Source organism: Haliotis rufescens, unplaced genomic scaffold, assembly GCF_023055435.1.
Source record: "Haliotis rufescens isolate VD_foot unplaced genomic scaffold, xgHalRufe1.0.p SCAF_4, whole genome shotgun sequence".
Lineage (NCBI taxonomy): Eukaryota > Metazoa > Mollusca > Gastropoda > Lepetellida > Haliotidae > Haliotis > Haliotis rufescens.
In genome coordinates, this window is record NW_025964112.1 from 56,302,132 (window position 1) to 56,328,901 (window position 26,770).

Genomic DNA, 26,770 nt, shown 5'->3' on the forward strand with positions numbered 1-26,770 from the left:
CAATCATTTGACCTTGGTCCACTTGCACAAAGACCGCCTCCGTGGTCTAGTGGTAGAGCGTCCGCCCGGAGAGCGGAAGGTCCGGGGTTCGATCCCCGACTGCGTCATACCAAAAGACGTTAAAAGATGGTACTTCTTGTAACCCTGTCTGGCGCTCGGCATTATCATTCCGGACAAGTACAAGCAGCCACACACACACACACACACACACACACACACACACACACACACACACACACACACACACACACACACACACACACACACACACACACACACACACACACACACACACACACACGTGCATAATGTTTATTTGGACACGGGATCGGGGATCGATATTTAATCAAAATCAATTTTCAAAATGCATTTTATTAGGTAATCTCATCGGATATTAGTCTTTATATAAGACCAATGTGTAACAGATTCGTCGAGGTGGGGGCATTGTTTTTATCATTCAAATTCTATTCCAACATGTTGGTCTGTGTATCCATTAATAATCAATAAAAAAACACCTTGATTTATATTAAATCAGGTAGAGATAGGTAATTGTTCTGAACGCGCTGCATATGTGATAATAATGTGTAGCTCTTGTAAGCTAAATCGTTCATGGACACAACCATATTGTCAAAAACCATCCTGGGTTCCGACGTGGCATTACCAAGCGTAATTGATACTACCATTGATCATTTTAATAGCTGTCAGATACAATCTGCAAAGTAGCCTATTTGTGTATGCGATTATATTTGTTTGATTGTAAAGTAATTAAAGAGTGGTATTGAATAAACAAGGTTTATTGGTACTTGATTTCCAGAACCATTTGGAATGTATTTAACGAACGACAAAGGGTAAGAATACACACTAAACCATTTTAAATGTGCAATAAAATTAACCACAAACTCCACGTCCTTAAGAATTTAGTATAAAAAATCAGAACATCATTAAGTTAATTGTTTGACGACAGATAGACGCAAATTATGAAGAAAATGGATCGTTAATTTTATCATTAGCTGATACCCGACACCAGACGTTCCCGAGAATAGCCATTATGCGTTCTATGGCATTTTGCTATGTTCCCCAGGACGTGACACAATGTCCTTCATGGTTGAAGTAAGTTTGATTGTCAACCTACATCGATCAAACGGTAACTAATATCTATTACACTTCGACCTACATGTACCAATGTTTTGAACACGGGCTGCGAGACATGTCACATGTTACTGAGTTTCGATCATATCAGCTGACCCTTTTTCCCCGGGCGATTTACATGAGACAACCTGTCCATCCACATACTCTAAATGTTAGCAAATCCCATTTCGGACCTACTATTGATTATATCATTAATTACAGGAAGAAAAGTCTGAACTGCGTTTCTACGGCACGCGACAAACAGATGAAGCGGACCTCGGAGAAGACACCTTCTTGCACGCGCAGATCGTGTAATTGTGTTTTTAAATATCTAAACACCCGTTAGAGCTTGTTTTAAGACTATGGCAGTTGGGTAATGTTCACGACTGTGATTAAGCGGAATACAGTGCAGGACAGTGATATAGTTCAGAAGAGTACACTGTCGCGTGCATGGTATTCAAGGGCATCATGAGGAGCAGGTGTGCGACAACAACCTGTCATTCCCACAAACTTGCCAATGTCCTGTTTGTGTGACCTGCTCTGGTTCCTGCAAACAAGGTAAGTTTCCGGCGTGGGCTACTGTTTCAGTCCTAAGATTGCTTCGTTATACATTAATTCTTTTGTACACGAACCATGATGTGTGTGTGTGTGTGTGTGTGTGTGTGTGTGTGTGTGTGTGTGTGTGTGTGTGTGTGTGTGTGTGTGTGTGTGTGTGTGTGTGTGTGTGTGTGTGTGTGTGTGTGAGAGAGAGGTGCGTGCGCTTCTTTGTGTGTATCTGTGTGTAAGGTGCGTATGTGTTTGTGTGTGTGTGTTTGTGTGTAAGGTGCATGCGTGTGTGTTTGTGTATGTATCTGTGTGTAAGGTGCGTGCGTGTGCCTGTGTGTGTACGTGTGTATCTGTGTGTAAGGTGCGTATGTGTTTGTGTGTGTGTGTATTTCTGTGTAAGGTGCGTGCGCGTGCTTGTGCGTGTGCGGGTGTGTATGTTTGTGTGTAGAATGTGTATGTGTTGCTGTCTTTTCAAGTTTCCCATCGCATCATCTTACAGACACAGTAATTTCTCTCATTCACCAACAAGACAGAATATTGTTTTTCATGTTTCTCTGATTTTTATAATGAGTACAAGTGTCTGAAAACAAAAGTATTAGTCAAGGTTATTGACACTGAATATCAGCGGAGCGGTCGGGTAGCCTAGTGGTTAAAGCGTTCGCTCGTCACGCCGAAGACCCGGGTTCGAATCCCGACATGGGTACAATGTGTGAAGCCCATTTCGGGTGTCCCCCGCCGTGATATTGCTGGAATATTGCTAAAAGCGGCGTAAAACCAAACTCACTCACTCACTCACTGAATATCAGCAGCTGACATTATCAGCGATGAAATGAAGACAGGGAGGGTCACCCTGTTACAACTGCTACATGCACCAGTATAGGCATCTGTCTGGACACGAGTAATCTGTCCTGCTGTTCAAGAGTGTGTCTAGACGATGTTCATGTTCAAGAAGTTTTATATCGGAGTTGGAGGTAACGTGTCCAAAAGGGCATTTTGTAAACATAATATTTTACTTGTAACTTGCTACCACTGAAACTTGGTCAGTCCAGTCCTTCATGAACCTGGAAACGAAAAGGGTCATGTTCATATGGCCTAACGTAAAAGAGTATCTCTGTTGACTAGATCGATGCTCATGATGTCAATCACTGGACCGTCACGCCCAGACTTGGTTAGTTATAGACCACCGTCGTATAGCTGGAATATTGCGACGTTAAACAACAAACAAACAAATCAAACTGACATTCGTGCAGCAAGGACATCGTCTCGGACATCCGGTTAAATCATTTCTCTAGAAGCAGTCGATCGGAATGAGAACTCAGATATGATTTATCAAGTCATGCGTTGTTACTTTGTCAGGAAAATAATGTATTATAGTGGCGACGAAAGAGCAAGAGCACATCATTATTTGCAATGATATAATGATGACGTCATTTTAAGTGAGTGAGTGAGTACGGTTTTACGCCGCCTTAACCATATTCCAGCAATATTCCAGCAATATCACGGCGGGGACACCAGAAATGGGATTCACACATTGTACCCATATGGGGAATCGAACCCGGGTCTTTGGTGACGAGCGAACGCTTTAACCACTAGGCTACGCCACCGCCCTACGTCATTTTAAGATACACTGTCAATGTAAGATTTTTATTCCAACCTCTCTTAACATCTCTGGCATCGACAACATATATTAACACTAGTTTGATAATCCAGTTATAATGTTATACTGACTGGGAAAAGAAAGTAGTCACCCATGTTTACTCAAAATGAAACCAACAAGAAATGGTTCATCGATGGTGATGTGGTCAGTTCACTCTCATTAAGCAAAAAAATATTTCAAGTGGATGAAACTGCTAGGTTTTCAGAGCTGTGGAATGATGCTAATAACCCTAATGGTAATAAGCTGAGGACCTAATGATTGCAATTGCTTAAGAAGGATCTAGCGCCTGAGCCCTGTGTCGTATCAAATTATATCCATAGAAACACCAGAAAATATTTGGCACTTTTACGCAAAGGCAGCCTCTCCATTAACATTGAAAAAATGAGGTACAGTCGTCCCCCTGTCCCCCTTTAGGATAGAACTTACCCTTCTTGTTTGGCGTGCGTGTGTGTGTGTGTGTGTGCGCGTGAGTGCTTGCGTGTGTATGTATGTGTGGAGTATAATGTACGTATGGTGTGTGTGCGTGTGCGTGCGTGCGTGCGTGCGTGCGTGTGTGTGTGGGTATAATGTAAGTATGGTGTGTGTGTGTGTGTGTGTGGGGGGGGGGGGGTTATAATGTACGTATGGTGTGTGTGCGTGAGTGCGTGCATGTGTGTGTGGTATAATATAGATATGGTGTGTGTGCGTGTGCGTGCGTGCGTGTGTGGGTGTGTGTGTGTGTGGGGGTATAATGTACGTATGGTGTCTGTGTGTGCGTGCGTGCGTGTGTGTGTGTGTGGGGTATAATGTACGTATGGTGTGTGCGTGCATGTGTGTGTGTGGTATAATGTACGTATGGTGTGCGTGTGTTTGTGTGTGCGTGTATTTGTGTGTGTGCGTGTGGTATGGTGTGTTGTGGGGGTGGAGTGGGTGTGTGGTGGTCTACGTGTTTGTGTATGATTGCGTGCGTGACTTTATAAGTAATTTGGCGTGTGTGTGTGCGTGTGCGTGCATGCGTGCGTGTTAATAACCCAATCTTAATTTTAAACATTGTGTTAGTATATGTGTTAATTTACCTTATCCAGATCATGACGTTATAATTTGCTTTTATGTCTAAGTGTCTCGAAGGCCATACCTGGTCGGATGTTATATTTTATTGTTTGTGTACGTGTTTTTGTATGAAGTGTATGTAACATGTGACACTATATTACACCTTACTCTCTCTCTTTCTCTCTCTCTCTTTCTCTCTCTCTCTCCTCTCTCTTTTTCTCTCTCTTTCTCTCTCTCTCCCTCTCTCTCTCTCTCTCTTTCTCTCTCTCTCCCTCTCTCTCTCTCTCTCTTTCTCTCTCTCTCCCTCTCTCTCTCTCTCTCTCTTTCTCTCTCTCCCTCTCTCTCTCTCTCTCTCTCTTTCTCTCTCTCTCCCTCTCTCTCTCTATCTCCCTCTCTCTCTCTCTCTCTCTCTCTCTCTCTCTGTATTTGATACGGGTATTATAGTTGTGTTTTTATGACATTAAGTGTGAAGTGTTTTGGCGACTGTTTTCAACGTAGTTACATTTTAACAACGTTTGTAAAGTTTTGTTCAAATCCAATTTTCAAGTTAAATGCTTTCTTCTACCCAGCAGTTTAGTTTAAATAAGCTTCGTTTGAATCAGGATTAAGGAGGTGAGGTAGCCTGTTTGTCTAAATAATATTTGTCGCATTTACACTGTAATAATTAAATTTTCGTTGTGTTCATGGAAATTCCTGCATTCTGATTAGCTGAATTGGTCACGTGTTATTGCATTTATTTCCCAATGAATGTAAAAAATTAAGCCACGCCCACCGCGGCGCACTACTTTTATTACTTCAGAATGTCGGGGAATCCCAATATTACAGTCGAGGGAATTCCCTTTCTGCTCACGTGTATCGTCATGCACAGGACATTTAGCGACTTTCATGCATATTCATTGTCCAAACTGCCCTTTGAAACCGAAGGCCGAGAATGAATGAAACAGCAAACGTGCAGGCTTGCTCGCCTCTTTTTTTCCCGCTCGACCCGGTTCAACTTTCATGTCTTCGGGTTTCATTTATAACTAGCATTTCTCCAACTGTGATTTACCGTAATCAGGGAAGTAATGTTTGAATCACGCAGTAAATGACCATGTTATTTGAAACTGCCGCCTTCTCTCGGACATATTTCTTCCGGTTCGTTACAGTCTGACTGTTGCAGTTCTTTTCGCCGCTTGCCTTAATTGACAGGTCAAATGAACATTGTTTTAATCCCACTCTCCGTTGATTGGCTACTGACTGTGTAGGCGTGTCAAGTTATGTGCATAAATTAAACGATCACCTGATTCATGTCACGCCACTGTATGTATTCCTACACCTGGAATGTTTATCAATGTCGTCATTTTTGTCTGTTTTGATATATGCAACTGTTTTGGGTTAAACTATTGTAGATAAAACATGTTTTACGTTGTCGAATTTAATTATAAATATTGACTGTATATTTTTTTCGGTTCATTGAGGTATGAATCGAAAAGCCGATGTGCAAACTTTTGTAAGAATCCGCTACGCGGATTCATACAGTTTGCATATCGGCTTTTCGATTCATACCTCAATGAACCGAAAAAAATACACAGTCAATCCTTAAAAGAATGTACGCACATACAAGACCTGTTTATATTTAAACATGTTAAGGAATTCGTTTAATCCGAAACGGAATATATATTTGGTGTAATCTAGCTGCACACGTTTCGTGTCTGAACATATGAAATGAACAATCGTCTCACAGCGTAAACACCACCTGAACACAACATCCCCAATATCCAAACATGCTTAGAATATAAACATGTTTATGACAAAGTGCATATCATTGAGCATTATCCTAATGATCTAAACATGTTTAGGATTAAAAAATGCATACGGGCATCTTCAATATTTCAACCCTAAACACGTCCAGCTGTTAAACACAATGATATACATGTTTAGATCCTAAACATGTCCAAACACTAAACGCGGCAAACATATGGGACAAGGAAAGCGCCTAGTATAGGTCTGTGTTTAGGGTCTAAACTCATTATTTGTACTTTGTAGAAAGAAACGTTCCTCCATTATTTCCATTTGGTGTGATAGTTCTTATTACTTCTCTGATTCCACCGCATTGTATTGATATTGTTACGAGATGTCATTGGTTGGTGACCGCCTCTGTGGTCTAGTGGTAGAGCGTCCACCCGGAGAGCGGAAGGTCCGGGGTTCCAAAAGACGTTTAACTTAAAAGATGGTACTTGTTACCCTGTCTGGCGCTCTGCATTAAGGGGCTAAAACAAGGACTGGTCGGCTCGGAGTCAGTACACTGTGTCTGAGTGGGGTATTCATGTTAAACTGCGACATGGTATCTCAGTTAGCTAGCACTATTAATCGGCATCAGTCCGGACTAGTACAAGCAGCCACACACACACACACACGTACATGCACGTCGCTAAATAAGTGCAATAATCTTGGACGCGACGTTAAACCCCATTTCACCTCACCTCATTGGTTGGTTTTAAGTACTGGTATTTTACTGGGCATAATTGTGCGTAGGTGCGATGGGGTTAACGCCACTTACATGTAGATTCAATCTCCAGCGTGGGTAGAGTATATGATGTTAATGTAACACAGTCATGTGGTTCCTCCCTGGGCAGGTTTCTAGTGCCTCACAGGCTGTTTGGGTTGTGTGATGGAGCTGATGCTGAGAATTAAAATCTTGTGCACATTGATCCAGTGACCGGGGTAATAATAAGATCTGTCATGGTCAGCATGTGAGCAGTAATGATAATAACTTTACTTTCTACAAATTAAAATAAGTAAATGCAGTAAAGAGGATTTAGGGGAAAATGGCCCAGTCAGGCTGGTTAGACTCATCATCAGCCCTCCCCCCCCCCCCCCCCCCCCAGACAGCGAATGTTATTTCTCCCAGTAAGCGCTGCCTAGTCCGACACTGCAGCCTTCTGCATTACCCTGATTGCCAGAATGGCAGTATCCGGGTACTCTCCCAATGTCAGACAACAGATTGGGAGGTACCAAACCTAAGGCACCGAGAACAATGGGGGGTTGGACCACTTGGTACTCTGGCTGCAAGCGTGACATTTTGTTTGTTTGTTTGCATTTTTGCCATGTTTTTACTGACGTTTTCTACTTAATCACATTAGAGTCAATTAGGACTGCGAATCAATATGTTTTTTATTGGCGAAACAGGACAATGTTAGGTGTGTTGGCCTGGGAACTTCTGAGTCTGTATACGGGCCATTTGCAAAGAATTTATAATTAGAATTTTCTATGACACCCTCTACATACACTCTACAAAAAAAGAAACGCACAGGTAGATTTTTAGTAATTTTTTTGAACCTAATAAGGTCGAAATATTTAATTTAATATCATAGGTACAAATTTTGGAGCTCGATAACCACATGTTGTTGTACAAAGGTATTGAAAACTGTTCATTGTCATATCACATTAGGCCACAATGTTGCGCTGAATCAGTATCTCGTGTGACCGCCCCGGGCAGCAATCACGGCTCTGCACCTCCTCGGCACTGATAAGTGTACGAATTCTGTCCTGCGGAATTCTGCGCCATTTTGCTTGTAACGCGTTGGCCAGTTGCGGGAGTGTCTGGGGCGTATTCTGACGTTGACGTACACGTCGATCGAGTTCATCTCAGAGGTGTTCGATTGCGTTGAGATCTGGAGGTATCGACGGCCAGGCCTAGCCGTTGATGTTGGCATTATGAAGGTAGTCTACCGTGACACAAGCTGTGTGCGGTTGAGCGTTGTCAAGTTGAAATAGCTTCCTCTGGCGGTCAATGATTGGAAGAAGCTGATGATGAAGAATTTGGTTCATGTAGCGATTTGCTGTCAAATTTCCCTGAACCTCAACCAAGTCAGATCTCGTGGTGTAGGATATGGCCCCCCACACCATGACACTACCGACACCGGAGTTGTCGAATTCACGTACACAATGTGGAGCAAAATCGCGTATTGACGGTTTCGAGTGGGAAGTGACTGGTCCTGAGCAGCGAACAGAAAGCCTTCTGTTTCACTTTTCAGACAAGTCGACTCCATCCAAGCGAAGGACATCTACAAGGTTGCTTCACTTTTCAACATACTGCACATGAACTCGATGCAGTGGTCGTTCACAGAGTCTTCCTTGCAAAACCAAACCTGTACCTATTTGGCATGGCACTTCGCTTGGTTTGCCACTTATGTCTCTACCGTCAAGCAGTACAGAAGCATCAACAAAATCGTTATTGAGATTGAGATGATATCCTTCATTCTTGGCTCGTTTAAGAAAACTGTGGAATGCCTTGTTTTTATCATGAGTCTTGATATGCTTCACAAGAGGATCACCAGACAAATAAATCTGTGTTCAATTGCACAATGCAATTCTATCACGAAGAACCTTCACGTTAATCAAACCACACCTCCCATTATAACTGGTTAATATCAGCGATTGAGGGGTGATCGAGGGTGGTGGGAGCTATTGTGTAATATGTTCTTTGTTTGAGGATGTTAATGACAAGGACGTCTTGTTTCGTCCAATCAACAAATGGTGAGGCTGGTATTAACTGGAATATCGATGTCTCGGTGTATATAAATACTCACTTTATTTCGTCGTGTCTTAATTGCACAAGTAATGCGATCCATTGCGATTGAAGCAACGACTAGGTATTGCGTTATTATCGATACTATAAACAATTCCAAACGTAATGCGTGTCCACTAGCATCAATATCCTTCGATCGGTAAGGGAGCAGGGTTGTTTCCGGGATGTCGTTTTACTGATGGGATATCCAAAAGGTCTAAAACATCGTGAACAGCCCACTACCAATTTGGATCACAACTTTGAAACCATTGTGGATGTTGTCGAAGTGTATGCCATAGAATGGTTACATTGATCCTGTTGAATGTCTTTCAGAGTGCGAGATGCTGTCATTGGCAGAATGAACAAGCTGAAAGAGAGGAGACAGAATTGGAATAAACTCATTCTGTCTCAGCTAGCTGTCACCCAAAGTCTGGTTGACCTACATGACATGTTTGTAGTTGTTTCCATTGGCAAGGCATCACATAACGTAATCATATAAGCATCACTACATGATTCGTTGCGATCAAAGAACTTGGTACATGGGACATATTGAATCATGCTACACATTAGGCATATGTTAATTGAGGAAGAAGTGAGGTGAGGTGAAATAGGGTTTAACGCGCGTGTGTGTGTGTGTGTGTGCGTGTGTGTGTGTGTGTGTGTGTGTGTGTGTGTGTGTGTGTGTGTGTGTGTGTGTGTGTGTGTGTGTGTGTGTGTGTACGTGTGTGTGTGTGTGCGTGCGTGCGTGCGTGTGTGTGTGTGTGTGTGCGTGCGTGCGTGCGTGCGTGCGTGCGTGCGTGCGTGCGTGCGTGCGTGCGTGTGTGTGTGCATGCGTGCGTGCGCGCGCGGTTTGTGTGTGTGTGTGTGTGTACGTTTGGCTTGTACTAGTCCAGACTGATGCCGATTTATTGTGCTAGCCCACTGAGATACCATGCAGCAGTTTAACATGAATACCCAAGTTAGATACAGTATGCTGACACCACGCCGACCAGTCCTTGTTTTAACCCCTTCATGCCGAGCGCCAGACAGGGTAACAACAAGTACCTTCTTATAACGTTTCTTGGTATAAGGCGGCCGGGGTTCGAACCCTGGACCTATCCATTCTCCGGGCGGACGCTCTTGACCACGGAGAGCGGTCTGACGAAGAAATCTGCCACGCATCAGTACTGTCAACTTTTGATTTGACTCAAACGCCTCAAGACATGTTCGTTCCTCTTTTGCAATGATTCCAAAGCCCCATAAACATCTCTACATCAGAAGCCAAAACGATGTCCGATGCAATTCCCATTTTGAATTGCACATATTAACCCGTGTTGGTGTGGTGAGATACAATCGAACATGCGCTTTCAAAGCCTTAGTAAAGCGTTCAGAACGTTTTATGGCAGACATGTTGAAGACATTTCCAAATGTGACGCATCGGTGACAAAATAATGTCCGATGCAATTCCCTATCATGACATGTACCATATGTTTCCGTGTTTTCTGCAAAACAATTGACTTTCCTTTGTATGTGTTTATGATGGGTGTCACCAGTGGAGCAGGCTACGCTAAATTTTTCGGGAACACCTGGTGTCATCACTATTTGATAGTGATTCATGAACACATGCTCATGATATCAGTTCAGTTCAGTTTTATTTCTCTGAAAAACCACCAACGGTGGTACAAGAGAATATATATATAATTATATACACAACATATAATATACAATGCAGATCAAGATGGTAACAAGCCTAAAATAAATATTAACATAAAAATTAAGCAAATAAAGTAATAATAATAACCAAAAGAAATAAAATTAGACACCTTGAACCTTATCGGAATCATACAACGTTGCTTTTAGCAGTGATTTCTGTTGAATATTGAAATTGTTTTGTTTCTATTTATACTCGCTTTGGCGATTTGGGGGCCTGGTTTTGTAGCGATTCATAAACATATGCTCATGATATAGTCGGAATCGTACAATGGACCCTGCATTTAGTACTGAGTTCTTATGTTCATAGAAAAGGATTTGTCGGCTTTTTATTTAGACGTGTGTAACACCTTAACTGAATGTGTACAGTGCGAGTCGCTCCACCAACAGAATAACTTATACTTTTGTATTCTTGATAGGAAAAGACACAATTTCGAAATTTCAACATCTTTGTCAACAAGTGGCTACACGTATCTAGATTACCCAGTGAGTTCCTAAGAGCCATTAAGTGTCCTCAAAACGCAGAATAATGTATTGATATAAGACCGTTTTAACACTGCTCATCAACAACCCAAACTATGCATATATGCAGAGCTAACAAACTACCATTCCATGTGTGTGACGCTTTACTATGAAACTCACAGATAGCTGTAATAAACACAATTTCGATTGTACATCACACTTTAAACCATGTCTTCCATGACTATTGACTGTACATGCACAATAGTAATCGCAAACCAATTTCACCTCCACTTCAGCGCACGTGTGCTAATGCATCTGCCTATAAATAATGTAAAGTAAACAACAGTTCGCGTCGGGGACACAAAGAATATACAAAGATGAGGGAATGATATTTGAATAATCATCGTATTCATCAGACGTATTTTAGAACTCCATGTTTCCACACAAGTGATGACGTGCCCAGCCATGTGTATCAACAATGACAGTGAGATCTCGGACACACAATGGTTGTTTTAATCACGTAATGAGATTTTGCCACTGCTGTCCATCGATCACTCATCATGCAATGTCATGCAATCGTATATAAGGAGGTGATTATCAGGGTATCATAATGAACCCTTTTTTATAAAACATGCCCTGCACATACATTGTACAGGTCCGAACAGGTCCATCAACAAATATTCACAAGGAGACTTTTGCTCGACCCCTCCTCTCGCTTGTCAACATTCTATATACATATACTGAGTATAATTGCTGCGAAAGTGAATTTAGAATCAGTAAATATTTTCAATGCCCATGTTTAGATTTAATAAGCTTTTAGTCTTGTCATCTGACTTGTCTTGAGTGGGTGAGTAACTATGGTTTTAAGCCGCTTTTAGCAATATTCCAGCAAGGCAGGGGACACCAGAAATGGGCTTCACTTATTGTACCCATGTCGGGAATCGAACCCTGGTGTTCGGCATGACGAGCGAACGCTTTAACCACTGGGCTACCCGACCGCCCCAACTTGTCTTGAAGATTCTGAATTCAGTGCCATCGATGACATGACTCACTGAGCTTCAAAAGTTTAATCTTTTAGTCTTTTAACGGTTATTGAACTCAGTCGGCTACATTGGAACCTTACCTGTTCCGACACTCCACGAACAAATAGGAAGTATGTAAATGTTGGTGTAAGCCGCATCAGCAATATTCCATCTTTTCGCGGCAAATACATGCAAAATGCTGTACATAGAAGAGTCATTTATCTGGCACTGATGACAGATTGTACTGCTTAAAAGACCACTTTCATAATGGCGTTTAATTGTCAATAATAATGGCACAGTTTAAACAGTGGTTCAACAACAAGGCAAGTGGAATCGTTGAAACATCACGGAGAATGTCGGCAGCGGTGCTGAAGCTGAACTGAATGAGCACATCCGGTACAACCGGAAGTGCCCGTTATAGGCAAAGGTCGTTCGTTGTCAGCCGTCGGCTGTTGCATGTATAGAATGTCCATAATTGATTACGGGTAAAAGAATTCTTTGCCAACTTGCACAAATCGAATTCAGCCCTACGAGTAACGTTAGTCAATGTTGAATGCTAAAGTTTGGACTAAAAACTCGAAACCGCCCGTGTCAGCATGCATTTTAAACACGGAATACGGAATAACTGAAACGTCACAGGTCAAATGATATATGTACTGTGTTATTGTGTAGGGAAAGTTGGACATCACCGTCTATGTGTAAGTCTGGTGGTTTCTGTTTTCATTTCATGGATAATTCATTTGCTTAAAATATCCCGATGCTTCACTATGGGTTAGCATCTTAGCGGTGCAAAATGATAGATTTTGACACGCTTATGTAGCGGACGACGGTCAGGACCTCTGTTTGTTATCCTTAATTAAACCGTATCTTTCCTTTATGAAACTAGCTAATTTCGTTCCTAAGGATGCGGTGATGCAGATAGATGATTCGTGAAGGTTTGTCCATCACTGATGCACTGATTCACCTCAGTGGCTCGAAATATGTGTAATTTGTTTATTTGTGTTCCTTAATGAACATCTGTCCTTGACCTCTAACATGAGCTGTTAATTTATCTCATCAGGTGCCCGACAGGTGTACTTATTGTCACTTTCCAAATTGTCGTTATCGATTGAATCATTACAGTTGTTGCTCTTTGCCCACGATCCTGCGACAGGCGACATATTAGAGACGGTTAACTTTTTAACAAAATATGAGACATACATATGATCATTTGTCAGAAAATAGAAGGTTGAGAATAATAATTGCGGCTGTGGGCGTTTGTTGTTAACGTTTCTGAACACTGAAGTGAATAGATAATAAATCAATATTGGGAACACATTTATCAAACTAGATATAAATTGTTGGTTGGATGCTCTTCAAATGAAATTACATTTCCAGAGTCGCTATCACTGGATTGTCTTGTTGAGACTCAATTGTTCACAGGTCGCTGTCATTGGGTGCGGCCAGGCTCTAGGTCTGACTCTTCTATGCAAATTGAGTGAGTGTCGGGTGCTACTTGTAGAGCTGTACGTGCGTGGCGTTTTCGCGAACACCTGGTGTCATCACTGATTTTCAGTTATTAAATATTATGATTTTCGTCATTGTTTGGCCTTTTGTGCCCAGCTAGGTCTGTTTCGGCAGATAATCGAGGTTAATTGTCTCCGTCCTGACGTTTTGAATATCGTCCTCATCCTGTGCCACGTACATGTAAATTGTTTCAGATGCAACCCATGGTGCGATTACAGGGGAGTTTAACTATTACGGATTCAAATTGCGGACGTGGCCACAAATCTACATGTCACAGCGATATTATACATGTAACTGTCATCATCTCATTAACGCTACACATGTCGAAAGTAAGACACATTAGGACCCTTTTCATTTTTAGCACATAAGACCTGTGATGCCTGTTTCGGAGGGCGGTCACGACTGGTTCAACTGCCACCTCGGCACGTGGGAAGAATTTTTTTAAATTTGCACTACATACACGTTACGGTTAAGTTGTCATTATTCGAATTTGGGTAAGGTGACGAAGTTCAGAAATCAGTTCTAGAATGTTTAGCATCTCCAACCATCCCCGGAGGACGCAGGTCAGTTTTTCATACCATCCCTCAATCATAATCCCTTTAATAAACATAAGTAACACCACACCAAAATTCAATGTGCACCGGAATTCGCGAATCCTTGAGAAACATAAAACTAAAAGTTTCGCACCCACATCGCCTTATTTACATATCACCTTTTCCCCATATCATGTATTACTCCTTGATGGGCGGTGGGGTAGCCCAGTGGGTATATCGTTCGCTCGTCGAACCGAAGAAGATCCGGGTTCGATTCCCCACATGAGTACAATGTGTGAAGCCCATTTCTAATGTCCTTCGCCTTGATATTGCTGGAATATTGCTAAAAGCGGCGTAAAACCATACTCACTCACTCTTACTCCTTGATTGCATCCAAGCTCACGTCACCATAAACTGCAGCTGGCATTGGCGTACGTTGGTAGTGTCCATTATTGAGCACATAAAGACGCCAGTTCTGTGACTGCGCTGTGCGTTGTTGGTTTGTGCCTTACTTTCCTGTATATATACTGGTAATACCTCTTTGTATCACAAGTTGTGATTAATGAGAATAAAAACGGGTTTGACTTTTTAGGATCATTGTCTATTAGAATTGCATGATGCACTGATTGTTTGTATGAGTTCAGTCACGTAGTGCTAAACATTAGTCTGTCTTACCTATCTAGCAGCGAAATGGTTCCGGCCTCATAAATACTATGAACCTAATCTATAATACATGTATTAACATTGTACATTGATTGGGGATAGGACTGGGTTCTTATAACATATAAACCGTGTTTAGTAATACCCTATTCCATTAGGCCACGCGCTTTGGGGGAGCGCCATAGGTCTCCTCATTAGGGCTATCTTTAGGGGCACTTACGATCTGACTTACGATCCGACAGCGACTTGAAGACCCTATAACCAAACAATCCAAAATGTGGCGATCTTGTACGATCAGTTCCCGCTGCGTTTGCGATCCAAGGCGATCAGGATGCGATCCAATGGCGCTCTATTTGCGCTCCGATGGCAATCATTGCGATCTAATGCACTCTACCCCAATCTGATAGCGATCTTGGCGACATATGGAGATTTGCGCTCAATTGGATCCTATTGCATACCGATCGCCGAAATTTTGGTCCGATCCTATAAAAACTCGAAGCGTTCTGAGGGGCTCATCAGTTCTACGCTTGGCAGCAGCGGGGCAGGTCCTTGTCTTTCGTGGCGATCGGCGGCGCTCTAAAACCTCAGTCACACAGACAATGCGACCGCGATGCAACCTCCTGGCGACCAAACTATTTGACAATCGCAATGAGGTTTTAAGGGTCTCTGAAAGGTTTCACTGAGGTCGATACAAGGTTTCAGCGCGGTCGCAAAACCCATTGAACATGCACAAAAGACTGACTGCGACCGATTTGGTCGCTCGGAGGTTTCATTGGTCTCCTAGAGGTCCCCAAGTGGTGTTATTCTAATCGCAGATTGGTTTCCACTGTGCGGCGATCTGTGTCGTCTACACAAGGGTGTTGACCCTTTGCAACCTAGTGGCGACCTATCGGTGATTGATCAGTGATGAGGCGGTGATCCACCGGCGCTTCATTGGTGACTGGTTGACGATCGGTTGCAAAGTGGTTTCCAAGCGTGCGTCGATCATTCGCCGTTGGGTTTGCAACATGTCACCGTCTGGAAAAAGACCTGTCTGTGCATTACAGCATCATTTTGTCATAAGAATTCAAAGAAGTCACATTAATTATTTCCATTCATCACTATGGTCCGTAAAGGCAGGAACTAAAAAGAACCAGAAATTGTAGAAGATTCAATAGGGACAACTGTTGTGGTGCACAGGTCTGCTACAATTGAGCCAGAACCAACAATTTCTCAACAACAAAAAGAGGAGGAAGCGCCAGAGATGTTCGATGTTGGCAGGCTCCATTCTGAGGTAGCCCATGAAATCACCACGACGTTACTCTCTCCAACTCTGCCATCAGATTCTCATAGTCTCCTGGCTGTGGCCTTCTCGCGATCCAAGATCTCAGCCAATACTGATTTCGCCTTGTCCTTCTCATTCTTCTGTACATCATTATGGCAGCAACTGCAGCATTTTGATTTATTCTTTGCAGGCGGAGCATCTGCAACTGTTCTGCTGTTAACATCTGGACAACTTGCAAAGAAATTATTTGATTCAGAAAAGCACACTTTTTTATACGCATTGTTTTGATCGGTGATCGATTGACAACGAGTCACCGACCTGTATCTGTTCAGTTGCACAAGTCACCGAAGATTCGCAAACTAGTCACCGATCGATCTCAACCGGTTGCAAACATTTCGCCGTATGTGCGGTGAACAGTTGTCGATCAATCACTGACAAGTTGCAAAACCTATCGCTGATTGATCATACGTAGTTGCAACGGTCTCAGCGATCGCCAGTCGGTCGCAAAGGAAATCAGTCGCTAGGAGGTTGCATCGTGGTCGCATTGTCTGTGTGACATTAGTTTAAGGCGATAGGATACCGCTCTGATAACGACCTAGGCGATTAAGTAGCGCTCTGATTACGACCTTGGCGATCAAGTAGCGCTCTGATGGCGATCTCGGCGATCAAGAAGCGATCTGACGGCATTTTTGGCCACGGATCTTTGTGCAGGGAAGTCGACAGGCGGCGACCGTGACGACCAGTTAGAGATCAGAGAGCGATCCATTAATGCTTATTGAGATCTTAGCGCTCAAAATGGCGATTTGAAAGAGCGCCACAGAGCGCCGATTGGTGGAATTGGGATATAAATCACTACATAAACAACACTGGACATAAGTGTCAATTAAACAGGGTGAAAGAAGAAGAGTAGAGAGTGTTCACTGGGTCATGCAACTCTATCGCGTTTCTGTTTTTTTCCAAGAATGTAAAAGTGGAATGACGTTTTCGGAAACGATATTGTATTTTTGTTATCTTGTTATTCAGACGACTACTACTGACAATATAATGGCATTACAAGTGAGATGCAATCTCTCGAATCTAGTTTGATGAGCCATTGGATGAGTAAACAGCGCCAATACCATAATACTTGGTAATACGTTGTAGTACATGACGGCGAGAGAATATTGTTTAACATCGTTTGTAGGGACTGCCTACTGGTAGTACGTCCGCCCGGGGAGCGGAAGGTCCGGGGTTCGGTACCCGGCCGCGTCATACCAAAAGACGTTAAGAAATGGCACTTGTTGTTACCCTGCCTGGCCTATATTTTGTCAGATAATGGTATGGGTCCTCTTACCGCCGAAACCTGCAATGGCATTTTACATAAGAGGAAAAGTATTTCTGCTTGACAGCTTCTTTTTATAATGTATGCTAAATATGAGAATATATTTTTAGAACGGTTTCTCTTAACTCTGTACAGAGTGGCCAATAAATGTATGTTATTTTATTATCTAACAGTGTTATAATGAATTGTCTGTCTGTCTGTCTGTCTGTCTACGTGTGCAAAATCACTTAGAGAGATTTGTTATACATTTACAGATATTGAAAACTTCTTCGTGGTAAGTGTATCTATGCACTTAAATAATTTCACCATTTTAAAACATTCAAGGACTTCCTGTATAATAAGAATGAATATATTTTCTACGAAAGGTAACAAACTTTTAACAAATTAAGATGTAATGATACTCATCAACAATGTCAGTGCAAGTACAGAACGGACATATCCTTTCAACTGATAGTCTCTTTGTCTACGGACCTTTCACAGTTGGTAGCCTGGTGTTTCTTTCGTAATTGTATAAAGTTCACAGAATCTAGATTTTAAGGATGCCTTCATAAAATGGGGGCAGTGTTGATTGAAAACTTATCTTCATGACGTGTCTTCACGATACATTTATAAGACATTTGTATACATGGAGATGAATTTATCCAACAACCATTGTAGAATGTTTCATTGCTGAAATCCACTTGTTAGAATAATTATAATTGCATTTACAAAGCAATAATGTATACCCACTATAGGATATTTTTTTCCCTGTCAGACAGACATACAATGATTTATTTATGTCACACTTCTGTACATGTACACCATTTATATGTAAATTGACATTTGGCATATATATACAGATAGATGTACAGAACATTTTAGTATTTGAATTATGAGAGACAAAAAAACATTAAAACAGATTTAAAATCTTCAATGTTTTATTCATTTAAAATGTGCTCATCATGGCAAAAACACAAAAAACGGTCTTCATAAAGTGAATAAAAGAGACAAGGTCCTTTCCATATTCACGAGAAAGCTCTCAGGAAAAAAGCAAAGTCGATTGTACGATTCTGACTATATCATGAGCATGTGTTTATGAATTACTATCAAATAGGTGATTTATAGATGAGTAATTACACGTGAACACAGCGCTTTATAGTCAGATGTCAATTGTCCTCTTCATTTGACATTATCATCTCCACAGCACCACACAAACAGCCATGAACAATCACAAATCACTGTGAACCCAGGGTACGTCAATACATCCACAGGCCCGCCTAATCCGTGTCATAACAGTAAGTATAAACAATTCTGTCAGAATAAAGATATTGAAAAAACGTAACATCTCACTGAATTGAGTAATTGAGTTGGGTTTTACGCCGCATTTAGCAATGTTCCAGCATCATCACGGCGGGAGACACCAGAAGTGGGCAGCACACATTGTACCCATGTGGGGAATCGAACCCGGGCCTTCGGCGTGACGAGCGAACACTTTACCCACTTTAATACTACTTATAGTATTTTTCAATTTAATACCTGCAATCCGGTTTTGTCCCTGAATGCTGGCTTATAGGTATGATTAAACCGTATTTATAGATTTTTCAAAAGCATTCGACACTGACTGGCGAGCCGGGTTGTGGTATAAAGTACTTAACTGTGGATAAAGGGAAAGTTCGTGACACTTATTAAAATTATGTATCATGATATTAAATCTGCAGTAACACTGGGTAATCAAACATCGGCACATACGTCCCATGCAACTCTGGTGTAAGACAAGGTGAACATCTCTCCCCTCTACTTTTTTCTATTTTTATTAATGATACATTTTCGGTCAACCTGGAATATATGTCTGACAAGCATATCATGCTACGGCAACAGGTCATTGTCTTATTATGTGCTGATGATGCTGTTTTATTTAGCGATGACCCATTAGAATTATGAAAGCCACATAATGCATTTAAACAATATTATTCATAAAGGAAGTTAGTTAGTGGTTACTATTTCCAAGATAAAAAGTGTTGTCTTCGGAAGTGGCCCCGCCAAAAATTCTAAGACATCAGTTATGTTAGGCAAATATTGTATTAGAAATAGTTTATAAATACACTTACTTAGGTATCAAACTAAAGAAACGGTAGATTTGTATCAGCAATTAATATGTTAGAAAGTGCAACGCAAACCATGTTTATATCATTGCAGAAAGCACGGTGTGCCACTATACCCTTAGATTGTATACTATCAGTATTTGATGCCATGGTTGTTATTATTACGTTATATGGTTTTGAAAATAGGGGGTTTGAAAATATAGAGAGTGAGTATGGTTTAACGCCGCTTTGAACAATATTCCAGTTATATCGCGGCGTGTCAGCTTAATCAGGGAGGAAAGCCCGAAGTGATGCAGGTCTCAGACGTCTACCACTTCGGTGAAACCCACGAGCACGGGTATGGTGCTGCCATAATCGGGGCGAACCGGAATTCGAACCCACAATCATAGGTTTCTGGCGTGCCCAAGGGACGCAATTCTGCACAGCGAATCGCGGCGCCTTAGACGACTGGGCCACCCGTTTGAAACTATAAATATAATTGAAAGGTACATTTAAAATTTCTCAGGTTTGCATCTAGGCTTCGAAGTTCGACCCCAAATTTCGCTTTATGGCGAATTTGGAAGAGGACCTTTATACGTAAGAATTTACAACAGAGTTATCACATTTTGGTATAAAATTCCAACAAATTATGAAACCCTCAAATAGGCAAACTTGTTGTACAAATATATTTCTTCAAATGCTGCTGAAAAGTTACGATGGATATTATTTGTCAGGATATACTCGAAGAGTGTGGTTTTAATGAGGTGTTTACAAATCCGCATCAATATACTACACCTTGGTTGGTTTCCATGGACGAAAACATAATGAAAGATCAAATTTTCCAAAATTGGCGTAGTTCTATCACGAAAAGCTATTATCAATACAACAAAAAATATATGTTTTAAAAAATATATTTTTATGCCAATCGCTATGTAATACCCGATTTTAAAATTCAGAGCTAATATTTAAAATTCAGAGCTAATATCTAAAAACCAGAGCCAATATTTAAAATTCAGAGCTAGGAACCATTACCTACCGACTGAAACCGGTCGCTGGAGTAATACGCTTCACCAACAGAGGATATTGTATTTTCAAGAATTAGTGTCATATATATTGGTCTAATCAGTGTCAGTTACAGTTATTTTCTCTGCTCGTAAACCAAAAACATATTTTATTATGGTATTTTTTAATATGTTATTTTATTCATAAGGACACACGGAAAAACAAACACCAGACACACAGTGCATACTTACTGTATACTGTTGTTAATACTAACATTAATAAAATATGTTATTAAATATAAGTTACAAAGCCCTTTCCATAATCAAAATCATAGTCCATTGTACGATTCCAACTATATCAAAAGCATTTGTTTATGAAACACTTACGGACACTTACACCGTTGTCAAACAAGACTGACAAGGGTATAAGGATCTAAACCGAAACGTCGCTATTACAGTATTATAAGGAAGTTATCCATACACTTTGTCTACTTTGTCATCCATCAACGTCTAAGAAATGCCTATCAAACAAGTCCAGATGTAGTCAAATTGTGCAAATATAGTTTGGGTGTACCTTGTCGGAGGCAATTTTCTAACGTTTCCTTAACTCAGAATTATGATATCCCTGTATATATATCGTTGTACCTTTCTCCGGGTCTCTCGTACTGATTACATACTGAGATGATTAATTGGAGTCTCTGCTTCCTTGAAACTGAATCTCGCCTTTGAAATCAGCTAAAGTTTCAGTGTGACCTCATACTGACGGAGTAGGATGATCACCCAACTCTTGCGTGACGTCAGTCCTCCTTGCACGGGGAAACAAGTGATTGGTCATGTCATATCCCAGCCGGTCTCGATAATTGTCACAGACGTAAAAAAAGTTGTTTTTCAATATGATTTGGGGTTCTATTAACACTGTTTTCCGGATAAAACTTACTTGCATTTCCACATAATTTTTTTTAATTCACTTGCGGGTTATATAGTATTGATATTATCGCACAAAAGTGACATGTTGGCAGTTTGTGAAATAAAAAAAAAACAGGCTTCCATCATGACCAACAGATTTTCGAATTTGCAGGCCATGATTTAATTCTTCAGGCCCTATTAAAACACTGCAATGTACTGCCGGTCATAAGGAGCCATACAAATTTGAAACTAAGGGCCCGACACGAGATCTACCCGACACGGGCCTACGGGCAGACGCTTATTTGGAACACAGCATATAGGTATTTTTGTGGGATTTATATGTTTTCCGATTTGATCAATTCAACAAGAAATGTTTCTGTCTGAAAGGAGTGAGTGAGTGAGTGAGCCGCTTTTAACAGTATTCCAGTTATATCGCGGCGTGTAAGCTTAATGTGGTAGGAGGCACGAAGTTATGCAGGTCTCGAACGTTTACCAATTCGGTGAAACCCACGAACACGGGTATGGTGCTGACAAACCTAGATACATAATCGGGGCGAACCGGGATTCGAACCCACCTATCTTGAAGGAGGAAACAAGTACTAACATTTCTTTCATCACTCTTTGATAACGACTCATAAACACATGCTCGTGATATAGTCGGAATCGGAATATCGACTCTGCTTTTAGAAGATGTTTTTTACGAATATGAGAAGGGTATTCCCGTTTTTTTTCAGGACATTCAACGACTGATGAAATATCTCTTAACCTTAGGCAAAATTACCCACCCACCCTACCCTCACCCCACCAACTTCCGACCTTCAAAACCCTACCCTCACCTCACCCTGACCCATCTTCACCCGACCTTCACCCTTCACCCTCGCCCGACCTTCACCCTTCACCCTCGCCCGACCTTCCCATCACCCTCGCCCGACCTTCACCCTTCACCCTCGCTCCACCTTCCCATCACCCTCGCCCGACCTTCACCCTTCACCATCGCCCGACCTTCACCCTTCACCCTCGCTCCACCTTCCCATCACCCTCGCCCGACCTCCAACCTTCACCCTCACCCAATCTTCCCATCACCTTCACCCCACCTCCCCCCATCACCCTTGCCCGACCTCCACCCTTCACCCCACCTTCCCACAACCCTCGTCCCACCCTTACCTCAGCCTCGCCCCTCTTTCCCACCACCCTCACCAGACCATCGACCCACCTTCACCTAACCCTTACCTCACCTCACCCTCGCCCCACCCTTAACTCAACCTCGCCCCTCTTTCCCACCACCCTCACCAGACAATCGACCCACCTTCACCTCACCCTTACCTCACCTCACCCTCGCCCCACCCTTAACTCACCCTCGCCCCACATTCAACTCACATCACCCCACCTCAACTCACACACACCTCACCTCATCCTAACCCCACCTTCACTCCTCCCTTACCTCACCCTCACCCCTCCTTCCAACCGGGTCGATTTGTACATTGTGTTAAACAACAACACATGCGTGTGGGGCTATATGACAAGTACCATGTTAGTTTATAAACAACACCCCACTGTAGATGGCAGCTCCACGGGGGTCTGTCTGATGGTAGGAAGACTTTGTGACACGGGATTCGAAGCCAGGAAATCTGCCATAAGAGACTTATCAATATATTTGAAAATGTCCTTGATGTCTATCAATCCAGTCCAAAACGTCGGTTCCAAATATTATTTCTTAGAATGGAATACTCAATATCACCTGCAATCTTCAAAGTCTATAGATTTTCCAATTTGCAGAAACCGATCATGAATCGACCTGCTGTTGCATATTTCCATACATATTAAGATAAAAATACGTGGAAGATACAAATGAAATAAATCAGTTGATTATTTGATCTGAAAGCAGCATTCTACAAATCCGTGCATAATGCATCACACATTCAGTGCGTCAAGATGAAGCACACACCATCTCACATGCATGCAGCAAATGTCATTAACTCCTTCAGCGGTGATGAATGCATCAATAATATCGATACTGATATCTCATGGACCTTTTGTTATTTCAGCCCAAACCCGAGAAACGACTAAGAGCTTTGACGCCGACAGCGGATTTCATTAATCCAAACCGGTGAAAATCACCCCCATGACTTGTGTTCTACAATGAGTTCTACAAGTCGATAATCCTGACCGCTTCATTGATGCTATTGAGTCACCTGGTGTCTATTACTAGCGGCAAGAGGTGGTCGTAGTGGTGGACGTGTCAACACACCCTCAGGCAGATCGCCAAATATAACGATGTATCCACAGAGGTCGTTCACCACCTAACAGTAATCTGGTCCCATTCATAGAACACTATCTGCACGATCATCGGAAAACTGTGAGACCCTAAGTGATTAAAGTAACACTGTTACAAAATGGATTGTACCCTTAAAGCGTAGAGTGCTATAACGAGATCGAGAGTGAGATATACTAGGAAATATACATAACAGTGAAGATCTACACTTGTTAGAGAGTGTCGTGTTTGGTGTCATCGATATCGCAATTTTGTAGAACTACCCTGTCAATGCGGCATTTCGTTTCATATTAGTCGGATGGCGGATTTTATTTCAAAATATTTGGTCGTTTGTCGAAAAGCATACACATATAATCCGAATTTTCGTTTTGGTGGGTTTGTAGGAATATAGGATGAAAATGATAAAGGCAATCTCCGTCCTCCCTTTTTGTGCAATGTGACTGAAGTTTTAAACACTACAAATCACCCACTGTTAGGACTACCTATAAAACTATGAGTAGCATTTAAGAAAATAATATCTGACTATTAGTCCACTGGTTTCAATAGCCAGCATTATTATCGGCGTTAATGAGAAAACGGTCAAATAGATATTTTGCACATTCCTTTTTGTTTTGGTCGGGTCGTAAACCAGGAAATTGAAAAGCAAAAAAGCCTGGGCTTCGCATGCGAATGACGGGAAGCTTGGCTCTGTCGCACTCATTCCCAGAACACGCAGAGCGCATGCACAGAAATAGGTAGCAGGTGGAGCGGCTAATCCAACACCTAGACTGCCAGGGCTAGTAATTATCGCCATACAAGTACCACGTGATCAGCAATGACGGGGTGACACTTTTAGGATATTTGCCGACCTTCAGGAGAAGGATCAGGATTGAGCTTTGGATGTACCGACAACCGACAGGAAATGTTCCGAGGACCCAATAATGTGACCCAATAATGTGATATCTGCTTAGGACGCTGAAAGGACATAAATTCATGGAATGTTTCACGCAATGAATGGATGTGGATCAAACTGTTTTGTTCTTCAAGTAAGTTTCGTGGTGGATAAATTCGCGATCTTGGTGAACAAGATTTAACTTAACTTTATATATGTGAGGCCAAATTGGACCAAGGAGTTTTGAAATGATCTACAGGAATCACAAATGGCATTTATGTTTTCGCATGCTCAAAAGACATTGTGTTGACATTAGCATTGAACTGTTTGCTAATTCCATCTAATAACGACTTGGATAAACAATTCCAATTTCTACTCGAATCAAAGTTACCATAGGTTAAAATCAGCAACTACTTACCATGAAAAACGTGAATTTGACATTTAATTCATATTTTACTTAAGACGTAGTTAATGCAGCTTTTCCGAAGAGCGATATAATCGTGAAGTTAAAAGAGTTTACCTGACATCTTATATACCATTATTAGGATAGGTTTTACATGTTATAATGGAAAACAGGATTAAGTAACTCTTCCATATTCCATGCTTTGAAATATGAGACCGCGCGACTATTTCTTTTAATTAATATATGTATACCATCAATTTATCAATTGCTTTGTACTACGTAACATAAGAATACTGAGGTGATATGAGTTAATATATAATTTAATTTTACAAACCAGGACGTCATTTTTCGACTAATGGCAGTAATGACAGCCAGTAATTTGGAAAGAAGGGGCAGGTGGTCTATTGGTTGAACATTTATGCATGTCTATTTCTGCGATGCTCCGAGATGACCCTTGGGTTAATGTCAGTGATGAGGTATTGATCTTACTTGTAATGGAACGAGCCGCTGGGTGGGTCTTTGGCATAGTTTTCTAACTTGCAAGTGGCTCACAGTTAATGCCTTACAAGGACTATGTGATCGTGAATAGATACAGTTTGTACTTTGGGAGTTTGGTTCTCCAGGAATACTTTGTCGGACTACGCTTACTGCCACCACCCTTGTTAGGCCAATCTGTATGTGAACCTCTTTGACAAGGTTCAATCAGTGTTGTGTCCAGTGTGTCTGAAAACATACGCTACGATGGATGTGTTGGATAAATGTGGAAACATGACGAAATCTCATTGAACAATGTCAGTGAGTTCAGTCACTAATGAAGACACAGTGAACATGGGATATTACAACTGTAGAAATCATTGTTAATTATACTTCATCAATGTCATTCTCAATGGCTAAGATTATAGTACCTTTGGTACTTGTCGCCATGGTGAGATTCCCTTCAATATCCCCCAAAGTCATAAATCTTGGAATCCTGGTGCCAATCACGGGTCCAAAAAGAATGGGACAAGAAGTTCACACCGCCGTCAACATCTCCATCGAACGAATCAACTACGACGCTAATCTGACCACACTACGACAGATGAACATTACATTCTCCTTCGTGGTTGAAGACACAACTTGCGATTCTGGACAGGGGCTTTTTGAGTTCGTCGAAATGGTTACTCATAGGACTATCGCCTTCGAGAACACCCACGCCTTTATTGGTAGGTACCACAGCTATATATTCTCATTATTTAGACGATGTGCCTGTGCCATGCGATGCTGAGGCCTGTTTGGCCGTGTCGTCAAAGGTACAGCTATTTGCTGCAGTTTGTTTATTTGTTTGTTTGTTTGTTGTTTAACGCAACTCTCATCAATATGTCAGCTATATGATGGCTGTCTGTAAATAATCGAGTCTGGACCAAACAGTCCAGTGATTCACATCATGCGCATCGAGCCACGCAATTAGGATACGGTGACATGCATCAACCAAGTCAGCGAGCCTGACCACCCGATCCCGTTAATCGCCTCTTACAACAAGCACAGTCGCCTTTTACGGCAAGCATGGGTTGCTGAAGAGCTATTAATGAGAAGTAACAATTGAGGGATTTCAGTTTTCACCTGTTCTCCATACTAAAGGACCTCCTTAGCTTCGAACCCCGGTTCGTCTTGATAATGTTCCTGTTTATCAACACAGTGACCTTAAATGTCTAAGACCTGTATTGCGTCGGGTTTTCCAATCACATTAAGGAAACAGGCCCTGATATAGCTGAAATAGGGTATAATGCGGCGTTAAACACAACTCACTCACTCACTCACTCACTCACTCACTCACTCACTCACAAGAGATTACTAAAGTGAGTTAGGGAATATGATGTTAAGCCGCTTTAAGAAATATTCCAGAAATATCACG

The 26,770-nt window shown here is 41.7% G+C and overlaps 1 protein-coding gene across 1 annotated transcript in view; it reads left to right on the forward strand.

The window, feature by feature from the left end:
• The first annotated feature begins 1,315 nt into the window (after positions 1 to 1,315).
• LOC124114600 (atrial natriuretic peptide receptor 1-like) overlaps positions 1,316 to 26,770 on the forward strand; it is a 78,774-nt gene continuing 53,319 nt past the window's right edge. The window contains exons 1-2 of the mRNA XM_048382396.1: positions 1,316 to 1,686; positions 23,379 to 26,081. Coding sequence (XP_048238353.1) covers positions 25,754 to 26,081 — 328 coding nt within the window. The 5' untranslated portion in view covers positions 1,316 to 1,686; positions 23,379 to 25,753. The remainder of the gene's footprint in view (positions 1,687 to 23,378; positions 26,082 to 26,770) is intronic.